Source organism: Neomonachus schauinslandi, chromosome 1 (genome assembly GCF_002201575.2).
Source record: "Neomonachus schauinslandi chromosome 1, ASM220157v2, whole genome shotgun sequence".
NCBI lineage: Eukaryota > Metazoa > Chordata > Mammalia > Carnivora > Phocidae > Neomonachus > Neomonachus schauinslandi.
Window position 1 is genome coordinate 146,497,276 of NC_058403.1, and position 21,187 is coordinate 146,518,462.

A 21,187-nucleotide genomic window follows, 5' to 3' on the forward strand; every position below is an offset into this window, starting at 1 on the left:
AAGAGAAAGGTTGTGATCTCAGAAGTCCGCGAGATACCTTTTGGGTGTCTGATCAGCCCAGTTAACTCCCCCTTACCAGAGTGGGACCCCAGCAGCCTCATTCACACTATGTGATCTAACCCCTCAGCCAGGGGAGAGTAGACAAGTGAACACCTCACCTAAACTGGGCAGATCAGATTCTCTCTCCCAGGAATGTGCCACAGTCTGGAAGATCGTTTGGGCTGCTCCCTGGATGGAGTTGTAAATATGAAACCCATGGCAAACTCTGCTGTGTGCCTAGGGACAGAGCGAGCAGCACTGTGAAGAGGGGAGAGGAATCAGAAGTGAAGAAAGAGGAGTGCTTGGGTGGCTCAGTCAGTTAACTGTCTGCCTTCAGCTCAGGTCATGATCCCAAGGTCCTGGGATCGAGCCCCACGTCGGACTCCCTGCTCAGCAGGAAGCCTGCTTTTCCCTCTCCCCCCTGCTCTTGCTATCATTCTCTCTCTCAAATAAATAAATCAAATTTTAAGAAGAAAAAAAGTGGAGAAAGAGCAGAGACTGCCTGTTATTCCCGCTTGGGTTTTCCAGGCTCCAGATCTCCTCCTGCATTCTTGCCCTTGGTGCCAGGCTACACATAGGAATCCTTAAAATTAAGTGTACTTACATTCATTGAAATAGGTTTCTGTTATTTTTAAAGCGTCCTAAATAACATAGCCAACTCACTGATAAAGGCAAAAGTCTCAAAACTAAACAATTCCGGTAACATGATACCCATATCCCTTTCCTGAAGGAAGTGGGCAGTCCTCTTGCTCGTGTTAAACTAGTAAGTTTGGGAGGGAGGGAGGAGTCAGTATGTCTACAGTCATTTCACTTTGAGAAAACAAAACTCTTGGAAGAACTCTACATTGGATTTTAAGTAATGTATGAGTTTATTTTTACACATCTGTCCTTTCTGTGAGCTACACATGACCCTTGTCAAAAAACATCTGAGTGACTACTAAGTGCCAGAGAACCTTGCAACACTGGTCCCTGCATTAAAAAGAATGGCACATCATTCATCTTTTTGCACCTACTAAGTGCTGTGGAGGCTTTATTGCACATTTGTGCGACAATGGGGGGGAACACTACATGGCTGTTGAATTAATAAAGGGAGAAATAAAAAAAAATAAGTCATCATCATCAGAAACCCATAAATCTATTGGCTGTGAGAAATCGAAAGCCATTTTTCAGCCCAGAGCTGATATTTATTTTTCCCTACACTCCTTGCTTTCTTCTCATCTTAAACTACATTTAAAAGTTCTGCTTTTCTGAAGTCTGGCTAGCTTCAGAGCCTCTCACCACCACCCCGCCCACCCCGTTCCTTGCTATAATCCTCCCAGAAACGCTGAGGCCCTGTTGAATGGTGTTTGTGGGAAATAAATAGGATGTTTATATATATCTCATGTGTGTGAGAGAGAAATAATGACAAAGAAACCACAGTCATTGTCATTTTCCTACATTTTGACTGCTTTTCTAAACAGCGATTCTAGATGAGGGATCTTTGCATTTTGCAGTCTGGAAGCTCTGACTATAGCTGGGAAGGTAAGTTTGGTTTCTGCCTTTTCTTCTCCTGAATTCTATGTATTATACAAACCTTATCAAGGAATAAAATAAAGAAAAATCTCCAACATCCCACAAAGCATTTAAATTTCTCCCTATGCTGAGGGTGATGGAAATTTTATCTTGATTACACAACTGTATTCATTTGTCAAAACTCACCAAACCGTCTACTTTAAAAGGGTAAAGGCTATAAGGTGTATCTCGATAAGCCTAACCAAAGCCAAAACCAAAATATTTCTTTATGCCCTGGCTTGCAGACATAATTGTATGGTGTTATCATAACAGTGTGCATATCTTTTCCTTAGTGCTGTATTCCTGCTTAACTACTTAAAGTACCTTCCCATGTTGCTACACTGTCCTGAAGCAGTGATTGTGAAAAGGATCAGGGCCCATACCACTAGATGGAAAGTATGGCCAAACCAATGGCACCATAACATCTGGTAAGATTAGTGCCCACCAACAGGGGGCCACACTCAACAATCGGTTGAGTGTGGGACTCTTGATGTCGGCTCACATAATGATCTCAGGGTTATGAGATGGAGCCCTGCATCTGACTAGCCCTCCGCACAGAGTCTGCTTATGATTTGTGATTCTCCCTTTTCCTCTCCCTCTGCCCTGCCACACCCCCCACCCTGCCCAGCTCATGCACACTCTAAATAAATAAATAAATAAAATCTTAAAAGAAAGATTAGTGTCCATACACACTTCTTGGTGTTATCAAAGTAGTTCATTATAAAATTAACTTAAAAGTACCAGGACTCAAAAATTCAGATTTAATCAGAGAGGATGTGGAGTAGGTGTGAGAACACATCCGAGTGTGTGTATGATTAGTTATGAACTCTCTGAGGCAAGAGCTACAGCAAGTCAGGGTCAGATTTCTTTCCCTCCCTCAGAGGCTCGCCAACAGTGTGTTGCCAACAGGTTCACTCCATGTATATTGAGAGATGGTTACACCCAGGCACCTGCCCTCTACTGCATGGGCCCAAATCACTTTTGTACCTACGTGTTTGAGTGGGCACTGAAATTAAGGATGTGGACAGGAATAGAAAAGGAACCCAAACAGAAAAGCCACATCCCCTTCCAACCAAGTTTAGAGACATGATTTTACATTCTTGCTATCAATGCTGACTCATCACTTCATATTCTTTTTACTGGTTATTTCCTTGGTCTCTTGCTTAGTTACACAGGATCCTCATCATGGTCATTATTGAGGTAATAAGAAGTCCTGGGCTCCAATTCCACACGGTGAGCCTTGCTACTGCTCCACCAAATGGCCCTCCTTAATTCCTGAAAGCCATCACTGGATACTTTCTCTGCTTACCTCCTCCCATATTTCTTGAATCACAACAGGCCATGTCATTGGAATGCCATACCCCTAAGCCCCAAAGTGTTCTGTAAACTCTACCAAGTCTAGTAGAGAAGGCAGGTGCAGACTGATGGATACAGGCCCAAACTGGACACCACAAAGGACAACTCCTACCATTTCCCACCCAGGGGATGGAAGAGAGGAGTCAAACATGGTTCTTACGCGTGAGAACATAAATGGAGTTGGGAAAACAATAATGACTCCACGGCCCAGAAGACAAACACAGGCATGGTCAGGAGCCCAGGGAAACTGGTAACTCTAGGTGGGTGGGTGGTCGAGCACATGAGGGAGCTCATGGGGAGTGGGACAAAGGATTCAGGCTGCCAGCGGAAGTGAGATCCTGAAAGCAATGCACTATTTGAACAGGGGAAGAACTGGCCATTTCGGACGAGGGGAGCAGCACAAAGAGAGGCAGGGAGGGAGGAAGGAGCGTGGGGTGCGGGGAAGATGGGGCGGCCGCTGGCCCGGAGGGGGCAGAGCGCTCGTGCTGGGCAGGCAGAGGGGGGCGGCCGGAAGCAGGGCAGCGGGGCCCAACCACGGCTGGCCCTGTCACTTGGGTGGCCTTCTTGCGAGCATGCAACTTCTGGTGCTGAATGAAACTTGCGCTCCACTTGAAGGCTTTCCCGCACACCTTGCACTCGTAAGGCCTCTCCCCGGTGTGGAGCCGCTGATGCTGGACCAGGGTGACCTTCTGATTGAAGGCCTTCCCGCACTCCTGGCAGCCATAGGGCTTCTCCCCGGTGTGGATGCGCTGGTGCACTGTAAAGCGGGAGCTACAGCTGAACGTTTTCCAGCACTCTTTGCATTTGTAGAGCTTCTCCCCAGTGTGGAGCCTCTGGTGCTGGAGAAACACGGAGCTCCGGCGGAAGGCCTTCCCGCACTCCTGACACGTGTAGGGCTTCTCCCCGCTGTGGATGCGCTGGTGCTGGATGAGGACTGAATTTGAACTGAAACTTTTCCTGCACTCCTGACACTCGTAGGGCTTCTCCCCCGTGTGGGTGCGCTCATGGACGATTCGGTCATAGCTACACCGGAAAGCCTTCCCACAGTCCTTACACTGAAAGGGTTTCTCCCCGGTGTGGATTCGCTGATGCCGGATGAGTTTTGAGTTGTAGCTGAAGGTTTTCCCACAGTCCTGACATCCGAAGGGCTTCTCTCCACTGTGGAGTTTCTGGTGCTGAAGGAGGTGGGAATTTTGACCGAAGGCTTGTCCACACTCCTGACACGAGTAAGGCTTCTCCCCGGTGTGGATTTTCTGGTGTCGGGAGAGTTTTGAGTTATACCTGAAGGCTTTCCCGCACTCTCTGCACTTGTAGGGCTTGTCATCAGTGTGAATCCTCTGATGCTGCAGAAGGTCTGAATGTTGGCTGAAATATCGGCCACACTCACCACATTTGTAAAACGCCGGTCCTCCAGGGAGGCCCTGCTTTGACAGGAGGTGGGTGCTGACACCGGTGCTTCCTTCCGGCTTCCTGCCTGCCTCCTCCCTTTTGATGACGGGGGATCTGTAGTCCTGGACCAGCAAGTCCGTGAAACCTCCTTGGTTTGGTTTCTCCCCTGCGTCACACGGCTGTGGCCTGCCTAAGTTGTCCTTAAGGTGAGGGTGCTGGGGAGCTTCTGTGAGCAGCCCCTCCGCCATCAGTCTATGGGCCGCTGAGTCTTTAGAAATGTTTAGTCTTGGGCTTTGCTCCTCACTCTCAGTCTTGTTTTTACCACCTAGTATGATAAAAAGAAAACAGAGGCTCTGAAGCTAGAAAGGTAGAGTTTACTTAAAAAAAAAAAAAAAAGAGAGAGTGATGCATTTTGATGCATTTTTGGCAGATTTTATACTATTTTGGTCTATTTAAGTCTAGTGTAGTCCAGACTAGTTTTTTTTTTTTAAAGATTTTATTTATTTATTTGAGAGAGAGAGAATGAGAGACAGAGAGCATGAGAGGGAGGAGGGTCAGAGGGAGAAGCAGACGCCCTGCCGAGCAGGGAGCCCGATGCGGGACTCGATCCCGGGACTCCAGGAACACGACCCGAGCCGAAGGCAGTCGCTCAACCAACTGAGCCACCCAGGCGCCCCCTCCCTTTTTTTTTTTTTAACTGAGTCTTCTCTATTAGAAGAACTAGGTTTTTCACAACTACATAATTTTTCAAATTTTATTTATTTATTTATCTCAAGTAATCTCTATACCCAATGTGGGGCTCAAACTCATGACCCTGAGATCAAGAGTCTACATGCTCTACCCACTGAGCCAGCCAGGAGCCCCAGACTAATTTTTTTTTTTTAACACATGCATATCAAATCCTTATTTTTTTATTTTTTTATTCTTATGTTAATCCCCATACATTACATCATTAGTTTTAGATGAAGTGTTCCATGATTCATTGTTTGTGCATAACACCCAGTGCTCCATGCAGATTGTGCCCTCCTCAATACCCACCACCAGGCTAACCCATCCTCCCACCCCCCTCCCCTCTAGCACCCTCAGTTTGTTTTTCAGAGTCCATCGTCTCTCATGGTTCATCTACCCCTCCGATTTCCCCCGCTTCATTCTTCCCCTCCTGCTACCTTCTTCTTCTTCTTTTTTTTTCCTTAACATATATTGCATTATTTGTTTCAGAGGTACAGATCTGAGATTCAACAGTCTTGCACAATTCACAGTGCTTACCAGAGCACATACCCTTCCCAGTGTCTATCACCCAGTCACCCCATCCCTCCCACCCCACCCCCCACTCCAGCAACCCTCAGTTTGTTTCCTGCAATTAAGAATTCCTCATATCAGTGAGATCATATGATACATGTCTTTCTCTGTTTGACTTATTTCACTCAACATAATACCCTCCAGTTCCATCCACGTCGTTGCAAATGGCAAGATCTAATTCCTTTTGATGGCTGCATAATATTCCATTGTATATATATACCACTTCTTCTTTATCCATTCATCTGTTGATGGACATCTTGGCTCTTTCCACAGTTTGGCTATTGTGGACATTGCTGCTATAAACATCGGGGTGCACGAACCCCTTCGGATCCCTACTTTTGTATCTTTGGGGTAAATAACCAGTAGTGCAATTGCTGGATCATATGGTAGCTCTATTTTCAACTTTTTGAGGAACCTCCATACAGTTTTCCAGAGTGGCTGCACCAGCTTGCATTCCCACCAACAGTGTAGGAGGGTTCCCCTTTCTCCGCATCCCCGCCAACATCTGTCGTTTCCTGACTTGTTAATTTTAGCCATTCTGACTGGTGTGAGGTGGTATCTCATTGAGGTTTTGATTTGGATTTCCCTGATGCCGAGAGATATTGAGCACTTTTTCATGTGTCTGTTGGCCATTTGGATGCCCCAGACTAATTTTTAAATGCTGAGCACAACTCATTGATGAGTTGCAATCCAGAGTTTAAAAGGTATGGCTTTAGATTCTCAAGGACAGTAGTCCTCAGAGTGTGGTCCCCGGACCACCATCACCTGGGAACCTGCTAGTAATGCAAATTCCTGGGTCCCACCCCAGTGCTGTTGAATTAGAACCTCTGGGGGTGGTATCCAGCAAGTCCATGTTCTAACAAGCCCCTCACGAGATTCTGATGCTCACTGAAATTGTAAACCACTGATCTAGAAGCTAAAAGGCAGGTGGAGACTGTTCGTGTACTTGTTTTAAGCTGCATTGCCCATAAGGCAGCCCCTAGACACCTGTGGCTACTTAAATTTTTTTTTATTTTTATTTTTTTGGCTGTTTAAAGATTTTATTTATTTATTTGAAAGAGAGAGCGTGAGCAAGAGCATGAACAGAGGGAGGAGCAGAGGGAGAGGGAGAAGCAGACTCCCCGCTCAGCAGGGAGCCTGACGTGGGGCTCGATCCCAGACTGAGATCATGACCTGAGCCGAAGGCAGACACTTAACCGACTGAGATGTGGCTACTTACATTTAATGAAAATGGAACATAATTCAAAATTCAGTTCCTTGTTTGAACTAGCCACAGTTCAAGAACTGATGAGGACAATGGTTACCATATTGGGCAGCACAGATATGGAACATTTCCATCACTAGACAGTGTCCTATTGGACAGCACTGGCCTAAAGCTATTGGCAGACTAAATAGACCACGCACAGCTATGGCAAAGGGAAACATCACTGCAGGTGGTTGGCGGGGAAAGGTTTCTCATCAAGATGGTGGGAAGTGGGGTGCTAGGTGGCTCAGTTGGTTAAGTATCTCCCTTTGGCTCAGGTCATGATCTCAGGGTCCTGGGATCGAGCCCTGAGTTGGGCTCCCTGCTCGGCGGGGAGCCTACTTCTCCCTCTATCCCTCCCCCTGCTCGTGCTCTCTCTCTCAAATAAATAAATAAAATCTTAAAAAAAAAAAAAAAGATGACAGGAAGTGCTGAGTCAGCACAAAGGCACTGACGAGGACGGAAGTGGATTGAATTAGGAGGGAGCCTTTGGTTTATAAGACTCTGAACAACATAAGGGATGGAGAGAGCATGAGAACAGGGCCAACTGAATGAGAAAGCTAAACACCCAATCTCTGGATGGTTCTCATTCACCTCAATTCTGTACCTTTCAGAAAAGGAAACCATTCATTCCCAATAAATAAAGAGGCTTTCTTTCAAAAGCTAATTGATAGTGTTTAGGAATTCATAAAAACTCTCTTCCCATGTACAGTTTCATACACCCACATACACAAAATGTTCTTACAGAAACAAGCTCTGGGGTGCTGTGTGGCTCAGCTGGTTGAGCATCAACTCTTGGTTTCAGCTCCAGTCATGATCTTGGGGTCGTGGGATCAAGCCCCGCATCAGGCTCCGTGCTCAGTGCAGAGTCTGCTAAAGACTGTCTCTCCCTCTGCCCCTCCCCCTTCTCTCTCGCTCAAATAATAAATAAATAAATAAATACATACATACATAAATACATAAATCTTTAAAAATAAGAAACAAGCTCTTACTACATTGTGTTTATATTCCTAAATTGACCCCCAAAAGCCTATTTTCACTATGCATTTTTGAAATCCTCTAGGTTTGCAAAGAAAAATAATAGAAAATGAAATTTTCAATGGGTCTTTTCAGTATGGAGCTGAAGCTCTATCAAGGGTCACTTTTCTGAATGAGAGTGAACATCTTCATCCTAAGAACTGGTATGACAGAAGCAAAACCTTTTTCATGTTGAATCATTAAAAGACAGGAGGAGGCCAAGGCAAAGAGGAAGGTGGTAAGTTCTCCTGCTTACCTGTGTGAACACCTCCCAGGGCCTCTCCCTCAAGGGGTGTCCAGGGATCCAGGTCCCATGGTGCTTCCCCTTGCTCCAGCTGGAGTATCAGATCTGGTTTGGGGAATGGCAATGCTGCTGAAGGAAAAAGAAAAGGAACAGGAAGCTGAGGAGAGTCCCTGCTGACCCCCTCAGCCCACCCTCTGCTTTGCCAGGTGAACAATTTCACATCCCAGGACACTAAGTGAGCTCAGTGTGGAAAGAATCTGGGGTTCTAAGGAAGGCTCAAATTGTTTTGCTCAAGAGGAGGCTTCCTCTGGCTCTATCAGAGAAGACAGACAGCTCCTACTGTCATTAGAGGTGCATACAGGGGGTCCTAGGAGACTCTCACACAGGACAGATGGAGCCCAGGACTCCAGGGAACTGGAAGAGTGGAGGATCCAGGAACCCTCTCAGCTGTCTGTGCCCAGAGCAAAAACCCCTCTCAGGAGAGTCCCCATCAGGAAACAGGGAAGAGGCAAATCCTGCTGAAAACCAAAGTGAGCCTAGATCTTTCTCCATTAGCTACTCCCAAAACAGGGGATTAGGGAGCTCGGCTCATGGTGCACCAGTCCTGGGGATATGAGAGACCCGGATCCACCAAGGAGGAAGCCAGGGGCCCTTAGGGCAGAGCTGGTTCAGGGACAAGGAAGGACTTACCCAAGGAAGTTATGTTTGCATAATTCTCCAGCATCACCTCTAGGTACAGGGCCCTCTGCATGGGGTCCAGGCTGGCCCACTGATTCTGGGTGAAGTACACGGCCACATCCTCAAAAGTCACTGGCTCCTGAAACAATAGGCACCTGCTCAAGCCCTGTGTGAGGGCTAAGGAGGGGCCTGAACTCCAGGGAAGGGCTGACTCTACTGGAGTCCATGGCTCCGAGCCCCTCGGGAGGCTTGTACTGGCAAGGACAGCCACAACCGTATCCCAGTTGGGGACAGCCCTCAGCACATTTTCAACTTGCACACCTCTGAGGCGCCCCTGCCTGGTGGTCACATCAACCCCATGTCTGGTTCCATGAGCTGGGTCCATCTTTCCGGCATGTCTTCTAATATGACCATAGCATCTATCATTCACCCTGAATCCATCCACTCCATCCACTCGGTTTCTCTCTGGTGTCCCCCCTCCATGCGTTTTTATAGACAGAGGAAAAATTCCACGGGCACAGAGTTCCTTCCACTCTGGTTGGTCCTCCCTCTTTCTGCCATCTTACCTTATCAGAGAGCTGGTTGTCCCTTGAAGGCAATGTGCAGTGTCGTCGCCTCCTCTAACACCCGACTCCAGGGACAGGATGGCAGTCTTCATCCCTGAGCAGGCACCTGCCCCCAGATCACCTAAGCTCCGTCCGACCTGCCAACACTGCCCTCTGTACCAGGTGTGTCTCCCTGCTCCCGATGGGGCCACTTCCACCTTCTCAGGGGAGAAGGAAACCATCCCTTGTCCTGTGTCAACTACTTTTACATCAATTCACTCAATCATCAGAACACACATGCGATGTAAAAATTATTATTCCCTATTACAGATGATGGAAATCAGTGATGTTAAGCACTTTGAAATAGACAAAAGGGAGTCCTCTTTATCTGAGTATTGCTAGGTTGTATAAGGAAGCAAACATTTCAAAGTGAACCAACCACTATTCAAGTGAGTGGCACTATACCATCTCTCCTTGACTGACAGTGAATTCTACCCCAGTCTGTCACGTCAACAACCTCTCTGTGCCTAGTGTCTGCCGGGGGGAAGAAATACAACTACAGACGTACTATATAGGATTGCAGCCATCATGGTAAAGACTGGTTCAGGCAAGAATCACCCATGGATGCTACATCGAGGAGGAAATTTCCACCAGGAGCAGGATACTTGCATAATCGTAAATGTCTCCCCATTGATTTCTGATCAGTTGCAAGGAAAGATAGTAACTATACACTGAAGAAATCAGGTATCACCTTGACCAGGAAGTTTAAATGTGGCTCATGTGACTGAGGAACTGAATTTCTCATTTTAATTAACTTTAATTCTAAACAGGCACATACAGCTAGTGGCTACCTTCCTGGACAGTGCACAATAGATAGTTCATTGCCCCCGAATGTTAACCAACCTTCTGTCTTCCTTCAGAGCCAACAGCTGGGAACATGGACCTTCCTTCCTCATATCATGGCTTCTACCCCTCCACACCTCTGAGGCACCCCTGTAATTATCAATGCATTCCTTGCTCCTTGTTTTCTACAACATTCAGCTTCTCAACTTCCTGCTCCACCTCTGATCACTCTGCTTCTGTCCTTTGCTAGCACTTACTCCTTCTCCATGATGAAGCGGGGCTCTTGATTCCCCTACAGAGGAAGTGTGTTCAGAGATAGCGCAGCACGGGCTTCAGAGCAGTGCTTCTCAACAGGGAAATGCCCACCAGGAGACATAGGGCACTCGCTGTCTGGGGACTCTTTTTTTTTTTAAGATTGATTTATTTATTTGAGAGAGAGAGAGAGAGTGCATGCATAAGTGGGGGAAGGAGGGGCAGAGGGAGAGGGAGAAGCAGACTCCACGCTGAGTGCAGAGCCCAGTGTGGGGCTCGATCCCAGGACCCCTGGAGACGGTTTTAGTTGTCACAACCATGGGGTGTGGGGGTGCTACTGGCATCTAGTGGGTAGAGGCCAGGGATGCTGCTAATCATCGTATAACACACAGGACAGCCCCCCACAACAAAGAATTATCTGGCCCAAAATGTCAACAGTGCTACGGTTGACAAACTCAGCTCTAGGGTCAGACTCCCTAGGCTCAAATTCTATCTCTGAGGGGCGCCTGAGTAGCTCAGTCGTTAAGCGTCTGCCTTCGGCTCAGGTCATGATCCCAGGGTCCTGGGATCGAGCCCTGCACCGGGCTGCCTGCTCGGCGGGAAGCCTGCTTCTCCCTCTCCCACTCCCCTTGCTTGTGTTCCCTCTCTTACTATGTCTCTATCTGTAAAATAAATAAATAAGATTCTATCTCTGATAACCATGAGCTGTGTGACCTTGGATGAGATACCCAAACTCTTTTGCCTCAGTTTCCCCATTTGGAAAACTAGGATAATCGAGTACCTATTTTATAAGGCTCTTGTAAGGGTGGAATGAGTTAATATGTAAAGAACTAAAACGGGCTCCTGGGTGGCTCAGTTGGTTAAGCGACTGCCTTCGGCTCAGGTCATGATCCTGGAGTCCCTGGATCGAGTCCCGCATCGGGCTCCCTGTTCAGCGGGGAGCCTGCTTCTCCCTCTGACCCTCCCCCCTCTCATGTGCTCTCTCTCTCTCATTCTCTCTGTCTCAAATAAATAAATAAAATCTTAAAAAAAAAAAAAAGAACTAAAACAACGCCTGGCACATGGTGTTATATAAATCTCAGCACTTAAAAGTACAGATGAGATTAGGGGAACATTTCTAATAGAGATCGTAGATAAGACTGACAGTTGTCTAGGGACGCCTGAGTGGCTCAGTGGGTTAAGCAGCTGACTCTAGATTTTGGCTCAGGTCATGATCCCAGGGTGTGGGGATCGAGCCCCATGTCGGGCTCTGTGCTCAGTGGGGAGTCTGCTTGAGAATTCTCTCTCTCTTTCCCTCTGTCTCCCTCCCCGCCTTCACACTCAAATAAATAAATCTTTAGGAAAAAAAAAAAGACTGACAATTGTCTAAACATATATGTGCGTATTTCCCCCCCCTTTCTTTTTTATACAATAGAATCCTAATTTTTTATATAATAGAATCCTTATCTTTTTTAATAATAGAATCCTAATTTTACTTGGGGCTGCTCCCAGCTCTGGCAACTAAGTGAGGTCAATGAAACACAAGTACAAAAACTGTTGGGGACTCTCTGGGAAGGTTCCTGAAAGAGTGCAAACTGATGAGAGGTTCGCCTTTTTTGTCATCTCCTCTTCTATCTGGAATGCACACATGATAGCTGGAGCTCAAGCAGCATGAAGCAGCCTTGAGCATGAAAGCCAGTGCTAGGATGGTGAAGCAGAAAAAGAGAAAGAGCCCGGTGTGGGGTAACACTGCCACAATGTCCCTGGACTGCCTCTCCCCTACCTCTCTTGCATGAGAGCCTCTATCTCGTTTAAACCACTGTCCCTTGGGGTTTCCTTACTGGAAGCCAATCCTGAGTGACTACTATACCCCACGCAAAGCACCAGGAGAGAACAGACTGCCCCCACAGATGTTTAAACACTTCCTGACTTGGAACTAATTTTGACTTAAGTGGTGAAACAGAAGTGGACGGTCTGATGTCTACATACACATTATTCTTAAGTCTTGGATAGGGCTTCCTAATTATATGACACATCCAATACACGAGACACCAGCTTTCTCATTCCCTGATCTAGGATGCTGGAGAAAAATTCAATGCAAGCATCCTCTAGTGCCAGGAAAATTCTGGAAGGACAACTGCTTCCAGTGCTGCATGAATTTGTGCCAACAAAGGATACAGGCTTTCACAGAGATTAAGCTGTAATCTATGCAAAGGGCCGGAGGCACTGGCATCAGCTCCAAACTCAGCAAGAATCCACCTCCCTTGTCAATCCACTCTCTCCAAAGGCTCCCCAGTGGTGGCTTCACTGTACCCTGACTTTGTGATCCGCAGGGCAAACTCCTCCTGTGGGAATGACTGTTCAAATGCAGGAGGTGGCCTTCCTCTGTATGGTGCGAGGCACACTAGCACACCCCAAATTTTAACTTGCCCATTTGTTCCCCAGATATTGTACAAGTGTAGATTCTGATTCTGGAGATCTGGGTTGGGGCCTGAGACTCTACCTTTCCAGCAACCCCCTTCGTGCGGGGCGCGCCACCGCGCGGAGGCGGAGCGCCGAACGCCCGGCCACTCCCGCACATTCATGGTCCACAGTCGGCTTGGATGTAGACTCTCACTTCTAGGAGAGTTTTCTTAGCTGGTGCTTCCTTCTTTCCCAACCGACCTGATCCTCCCAAGTTTACCTACTCACCCTCATCACCTCCCCTAACATACTCCTCTGCCATACTCTACTGATGGATGCAACGCTAAGCATGGGACTGGTCAGGCCAGGCTACTATTCCTATAGTCATCTATCGTATCTCTTTTGAATGTGGAAAGCTGGAAGAAAGCTCAGCTCACCTGGGACCACACTGTCTGGAGCATGGCTGACGACCCCTGGCTTCATGCACTGCCCTCTCTGTTTGGAAAAGCAAGAACCTGTGGAGCTAAGAGAGAGAATCACAATGAGGCTGACCCTGCCTCGTTCCCCACCTCTTTCCCCTCAGTCTCTGTGCCTCTCTCATTGGAAACAATATTCCTAGGACACTCTGGATGTTCTCAGTGCACCTTCTCCAGTGGTTCATGCGGTGCTGCATCTGCTTCCTTTGTAAATGCTACAAATCTGCCTGGTGAGGCTGAAAATTCCTCGAAAGACTATCTCTGAAGCAAGAGTCAAGAACTGCAGTGGTTTTGTAGCTTTCAAGAAAATCCCTGGCCCACTATGAATGAATTACTAAGTAGTCTGTACTGAATGGTTCCAGCAAAGGTGGCAAAGACCAAAACGAGCATTTAGAGAAAATGTAGGGTAACGGGGCCCCGGGACAAAATGCAAGTGGTGATCTGGCCCCAGGGGACAGGGGAAGACGCCTGACGTCCCAGGGCGCGATGCTGACCGGAAACCCGACGGGAATCTGCACACTCCACCCGGCAAGCGGGCGACCCCACGCGTCACCGGCCCTCACCCTGAGTACCGCGAGCCGGGGGACGTCAGGCCAGCTCTCCGGGGCAGGAGGGTTGATGGTGCCTCTGCGGGCAGGGGCCCCTCGGGCGGCGTCTGCGGGCCCCGACGCCCAAGCTCGGGGACAGTGCGGGGCGCGCCACCGCGCGGAGGCGGAGCGCCGAACGCCCCGCCGCTCCCCCAGATCGCAGCCGAGGCGGAAGCGCGAGCGGAGGCGCGCCCACCCGCGCCGCTCTAGGAAGCCCGGAGGCTGGCCTTCTCCATGGTCCCGAGCCAGACCCGCCACCCGCGCCCGGGCGCCGGCTTTCCTCCCGCCCTGCCTGCGAGGCGCCGCGCCCCAGCCGGAGAGCAGCAACTCGGGGACATCGAGTCCGCACCACACTCCGCGTGGCTCTGCGTGCGAGCTCCAGCGCTTGCCAGCAGTAACTTCCTCTCCTAATGAATTCCCAGCCCCAGTCTCTGTCCAGCGGCTTCGAGGCTGTGACCTGAGGTCGCCAAGTCCCAGGTCTGACTGTCCCCGTTCTGATCCCGGCTCCACCACCTATTCACTGCATGGCCTGTGCCAGTTACTGAAACTTTGTGCTTCCGTTTCTCAGTTGGGAACGGCAGTAGTTTCGAACTCACAAACTCAGTGCGGCAATTGAGTGAGTCAACTCGTGCAAAGCACTTAATGACAACTTCTGGTTCTGCATCATAAGTAAGTCAGAGTAAGTTCTAGCTCTGTTGTTGCGGACATTGTTATTCCTGTGTGTCGTTGCCACTTTCCTAAAACACACTCCCGTATCTCTTTCTCCAGTCCAAATAGAATGATAGCACCTGCAGCAGTGTTTCCTATTGGCCAGGCGTGCCAGGTGTTGTGCAGATATCTTTGAGCTAGAGTCCTGTGTATCAACCTGCCCATTGTTTCTTTCTACTTGGCTAATCCACAGGCACCTAAAACTCAAAGTGTTCCTGACGGATCTTGTCATCCTTCCCTCACCCTCCTGTTCCACTTTCTAGGGTTGCCCTGTCCCTCCCCCGCCTCCCCCAAACTGCACTGTAGCCCAACTAGGTGAGTTTGATCCTTGGTGAGTTACAGGTAGAGACTACACCAGGTGGTGCTGTCACACGAAGGAAATTTTATTTGCAGCAAAGAAGGAGATCGTGGGGAATAACTTCCAAAGCTGTGACTCCCCCAGTGGAGGTAAGTGGGTTCTTTTTTACTTAAGGTTGGGATGAATATTCAGAAAGGGGACTTTTGTCATCACACGTAAAGGTGGGCATAAGGTTGCGCAGGTGTACTTAGAAAACATGCCTATACATGCATTCTGTGTTATGTTAACGAAGAGGGAAATTTTAACATTATAATGACCACTCCATGGTCCATCTGCACAGGTGTAAGCCAGGGGTCAAGCTCAAGCTGGTTTAGGCCAGCTGGAGCTCTTCCTGTTGTTTGCCTCTAAAAGATAAGGTTAACATTCCTGTGAAGAAAGGGGGTCAATGGGGGTCTTGCTAGTGACCTTTTACCTCATTAACCCTATGGAGGTAGATTCAGCACCACTCTCCATCCAGCCAACCAAATCATTCAATGGGGGAGTCATAACTGATCCCTTCCTCTGCATCTCTTCTTACCTGGATTGCTGTAGCAGCCTCCTAACTGTTCTGGTCTCCAGTCTGGCCCCCTCTGCTCCCTTCTTCCCACAGGATAGACAGGGTGATCTAAGATATGAATCTGGGCATGGCACAGTTCTGCTTTTAAAAACCCTTCAAAAGTATCTGATTTTGCAGATATTGTCCCTAAACCTTCAGATTCTAGAATAGCTGTCACTTGCAACATGATACCCTATGTAGAAAACCCAAAAGACTCCACCAAAAAATTGCTAGAACTAATAAATGAATTCAGCAAGGTCACAGGATATAAAATCAACGTACAGAAATCTGTTGCATTTCTATACACCAATCATGAAGCAACAGAAATAGGAATCAAGGAATAGATCCCATTTATAATTGCACCAAAAATAAGAGGATACCTAGGAATAAACTTAACCAAAGAGGTAAAAGATCTGTTCTCTGAAAACTCACAAAAGAAACTGAAGAAGACACAAAAATGGAAACACATTCCATGCTTATGGATTGGAAAAACAAACATTGTTAAAATAGCTATACTACCCAAAGCAATCTACACATTTTATGCAATCCCTATCAAAATGCCACCATCAGGGGCGCCTGGGTGGCTCAGGCTGTTAAGCATGTCTGACTTCGGCTTAGATCGAAATCCCAAGGTCCTGGGATCCAGGCCCTGGTTGGGCTCCCTCCTTATCTGGTAGTCGGCTTCTCCTTCTCCCTCTGTCTCTCCCCCTGCTCATGTTTGCTCTCTCTCTCAAATAAATAAATAAAATCCTTAAAAAAAAATACCACCAGCATTTTTCACAGAGCTGGAACAAACAATCCTAAAATGTGTATGGAACCACAAAAGACCCCAAAAAGCCAAAGCAGTTCTGAAAAAGAAAAGCAAAGCAGGAGGCATCACGATTCCAGACTTCAGGCTATATTACAAAGCTGTAGTCATCAAGACAGTATGGTACTGGCACAAAAACAGACACATAGATCAATGGAACAGAATAGGGAACCCAGAATTGGACCCACAACTCTATGGTCAACTAATCTGACAAAGCAGGAAAAAATATTCAATGGAAAAAAGTCTCTTCAACAAACGGTGTGGAGAAAACTGGACAGCAACATGCAGAAGAATGAAACTGGATTACTTTCTTATACCATACACAAAAATAAATTCAAAATGGATGAAAGAACTACATGTGAGACAGGAAACCATCAAATACTAGAGGTGAACACAGGCAGCAACCTCTTCGTCCTCGGCCACAGCAACTTCTTACTAGGCACCTTGCTGGAGGCAACGGAAACCAAAGCAAAAATGAACTATTGGGACTTCATTAAGATAAAAAGCTTCTGCACAGCAAAGGAAGCAGTCAACGAAACTAAAAGGCAGCCTACAGAATGGGAGAAGATATTTGCAAATGACATATCAGATAAAGGGCTAGTATCCAAAAATCTATAAAGAACTTATCAAGCTCAACACCCAAAAAACAAATAATCCAGTTAAGAAATGGGCAGAAGACATGAATAGACATTTTTCCAAAGAAAACACCCAGATGGCTAACAGACACATGAAAAGATGCTCAACATTGCTCATCATCAAGGAAATGCAAATCAAAACCACAATGAGATACCACCTCACACCTGTCCAGATGACTAAAATGAACAACTCAGGAAACAACAGATATTGGCGAGGATGCAGAGAAAGGGGAACCCTCTTAAACTCTTGGTGGGAATGCAAATTGGTGCAGCCACTCTGGAGAACAGTATGGAGGTTCCTCAAAAAGTTAAAAATAGACCTAACCTACGACCCAGCAATTGCACTACTACGTATTTACACAAAGAATACAAAAATACAGATTCGAAGGGGCATATGCACCCTGATGTTTACAGCAGCCTTGTCAACAATAGCCAAACTATGGAAGGAGCCCAAATGTGCATCAACTGATGAGTGGATAAAGAAGACATGGCATACATTTGCAACAACGTGGATGGAACTGGAGGGTGTTATGCTGAGTGAAATAAGTCAATCAGAGAAAGACATGTATCATATGACCTCACTGATATGAGGAATTCTTAATCTCAGGAAACAAACTGAGGGTTCCTGGAGTGGGGGGGTGGGAGGGATGGGGTGGCTGGGTGATAGACATTGGGGAGGGTCTGTGCTATGGTGAGCTCTGTGAATTGTGCAAGGCTGTTGAATCACAGATCTGTACCTCTGAAACAAATAATGCAATATATGTTAAGAAAAAAAAAAAAGAAGATAGCAGGAGGGGAAGAATGAAGGGGGGGAAATCGGAGGGGGAGACGAACCATGAGAGACTATGGACTCTGAGAAACAAACTGAGGGTTCTAGAGGGGAGGGGGGTGGGAGGATGGGTTAGCCTGGTGATGGGTATTAAAGAGGGCATGCTCTGCATGGAGCACTGGGTGTTATGCAGAAACAATGAATCATGGAACACTACATCAAGAACTAATGATGTAATGTATGGAGATTAAAATAACAATAACAAATTAAAAAAAAAAGACATGGCATATATATACAATGGAATATTACTCAGCCATCAAAAAGAATGAAATCTTGCATTTGCAATGACGTGGATGGAGCTAGAGTGCATTATGCTAAGTGAAATAAGTCAGAGAAAGACAAATACTATATGATTTCATACATATGTGGAATTTAAGAAACAAAACAGATGAACATATGGGAAGGGGGAGAAAAGGAGAGGGAAGCAAGCCATAAGAGATTCTTGACGATGGAGAACAAACCAAGGGTTGATGGAGGGAGGTCGGTGGGGGATGGGGTAGATGAGTGATAGGGATTAAGGAGGGCACTTGTGATGAGCACTGGGTTGGGTGTTGTATATAAGTGAGGAATCACTGAATTCTACTCCTGAAACCAATATTGCACTGTATGTTAACTACCCAGAATTTAAATAAAAATTTTGGGGAAAAAATAGAATAGCTGTCGCTTGAAAAGTCTTTTTTTTTAAAGATTTTATCTATTTATCTGACAGAGAGAGAGAGTACACAAGCAGGGGGAGCTACAGAGTAAGAGGGAAAAGCAGGATCCCCGCTGAGCACCGAGCCAGATGCGGCCTGATGCAGCCCGATGCTGGGCTGGATCCCAGGACTCTGGGATCATGAACTGGGCTGAAGGCAGACGCTTAACTAACTGAGCCATCCACACATCCCAAAGAAGTCTTTTCTGATGTCCTAGGTGATGATCTTCCAGGTTCCCCACACTTACCCCGGTAACGGTGCTTACTACAGTGTTGACATCAGCTTTCTCAGTGTCATTCTTCTGAGTAGACTGAGCTCTTTTAGTAGGCACTCCAAAAATATTTACTAAGTGAATAAACTTTTTTTTTACCTCTTAGCTTCTTCTGAAAATAGGAACGTTGTGAAAAGGAAATGAGACTTGTGTAAAGTGGCTGGAACAAAGAAGTGAACAATTCTGGTTCCCGAACCTGCTTTTACCAACAGTACTTAGTCCATAGTAAGATCAAGTAAGGGCACTGGAGGATGATCTACAAAGTTTTAAAGGAAAATCATTTTGAATCTAAAACTCTAAAGAGCTAAACTATTACACAGACATAAAATGTAATATTGTGATATAATAAAGAAATATTTATTTGGGCTTCTTCCCCAGTTTCTGGCATAGAATTCCTAAAACCTTTGTTATTTCTTCAGTGATAGGGATGGTGGGAACATCTTTTGTTATAACATTTCATCTTTCTCCCTGGTTCCCAACACAGGAAGCTTCTAAAACCCTTTGAATCTCTGGGGGTAATAAGAGTGTCATTTTGTATGCTAATGGAGACTGGTGGCTGGGGGTCCTAAAGAGCTTCAGGAATAGGGAGGGGCTGGTTGCCAGAGGAACCAACCATGTGACTAGAACTTTCACCCCCATCCCCTGGAGTGGAGAGGGGCTGGAGATTGAGTTGATGACCAGTGGTCAATGATTCAATCAATTATGCCTACATAATGACCCTCCATTAAAAACACTAATGGGTGGGGTGCCTGGGTGGCTCCATCCTTAAGCGTCTGCCTTCAGCTCAGGTCATGATCCCAGGGTCCTGGGATCAAGCCCCGCATTGGGCTCCCTGCTTAGCTCTCCCACTCCCCCTGCTTGTGTTCCCTCTCTTGCTGTCCCTCTCTCTCTGTCAAATAAATAAGTAAAATCTTAAACCACCCCCCCCAAAAAAAACCACTAATGGGCTGGGGAGTTCAGAGAGCTTCCAGGCTGGTGAACACATCAAGGTGCTGGGAAGGTGATGAGCTGGAGAGGGCATGTACACTCCTTGCCCTTTCCCTCACACCTTACCCTATGCACTTCTTCCATTTGGCTGCTCCTGAGTCGTATCCCTATAATAAGCTGCTAATAGTAAGTAAAGTGTTTTCCTGAGTTCTGCAAGCCATCCCTAAGTTATCAAACCTGAGGTAGGGGTCATGGGAACTCTTAGCTGGGTAATCAGAAGTGCAGGAGGCCTGGGACTTGGCGTTCAGCATCTGAAGTGGGGCAGACCCCTTAAGCTGTGGGGTCCGACCCTAACTCTGGCAGTGCCAGAACTAAATTGATTTTGGGACACCTGGGTGGCTCAGTCAGTTAAGCGTCCAACTCTTGGTCTCAGCTCAGGTCTTGATCTCAGGATCGTGAGTTCAAGCCCCAAGCTGGGCTCCATGCTGGGCATAGAGCCTACTTCAAAAAAAAAGAACTAAACTAATTTGTAGGACACCCAGTTGGTGTTCAGAGAGTTAGAAAATTGGCTGATTTGGGGAAAAAAACCCGCATGTTTGCTATCAGAAATATATTTCATATATATAAAGGAAAATAAGAATATTTTCAGACAAGCAAGTATTCAGAAAGTTCATCACTCATGAATGCTAACTGAAAGAAATACTGGAGGATGCAGTCTATGAAAATAAAAAAAAATAAATGCATGAATCTAAGAGGAAGAGGTGGGACAGAAGCAGCGGTGGTAAACCAAGCAATTAGTAAAGGATATTAAACCAAATACGTGTTGCCTATTTATTTATTTATTTATTTATTTTATTTATGTATTTAAGTAGGCTCTACGCCCAGCATGGAGTCCCATGTGGGGCTTGAACTCACAACACTGAGATCAAGAGCTGAGCCGAGATCAAGAATCGGCTGCTTAACCAACTGAGCCACCCAAGTGCCCCACGTTGCCTCTTTAAATATTGTTCAGCGAGGGTGGGTAAGATACAGATATTGGTTTAATTCTGTGATGAACAGTAACAGAAATAGAAGGTATGCGACTTCCAAACCAATTCAAGAAACAAGGGGTGGAAATGTAGGGGAGGAGGGGTAATACACCAGAGGTCGGCAGGTGGAAAACAGAGATGACAGAAGTCCAATTATAGGGTGATGAAATGCAGTGCACATAAATGGCTTGACAGAAATATAATTAACACATCCATACTTATAAATGGAGTTTTAACACAACTCTCTCAAAATCAAATAGCCCAAAATATCCAATACGAAGAATTTAAATAATTTAAATAACTATTTGAGTAACAATTAGTAGGATTGATGTAACTATAATCAGGATTAACTATTACCAGAATTGATACAGACTTCTATTCCTTAGCTCACCACAATTACAGGATTTGTTTTATACAGAAGTATAGAATGAGGCTTATTCCAAAAATGGTCTTGAGGGCCTTGTAACACTCAGGTATCTGAGGTAAGACTTT

The 21,187-nt window shown here is 46.5% G+C and overlaps 1 protein-coding gene across 1 annotated transcript; it reads right to left on the reverse strand.

Moving 5' to 3' along the window:
* Positions 1-3,236: 3,236 nt before the first annotated feature.
* On the reverse strand, positions 3,237-13,299 carry ZNF619 (zinc finger protein 619). The gene is made up of 4 exons (XM_021677536.1): positions 13,276-13,299; positions 8,829-8,955; positions 8,151-8,267; positions 3,237-4,660 (listed from the first exon to the last, which is right to left on the reverse strand). Exons 1-4 carry the CDS (start codon positions 13,297-13,299, stop codon positions 3,237-3,239), a joined length of 1,692 nt encoding a protein of 563 aa, XP_021533211.1.
* Between the last annotated feature and the right edge of the window lie 7,888 nt (positions 13,300-21,187).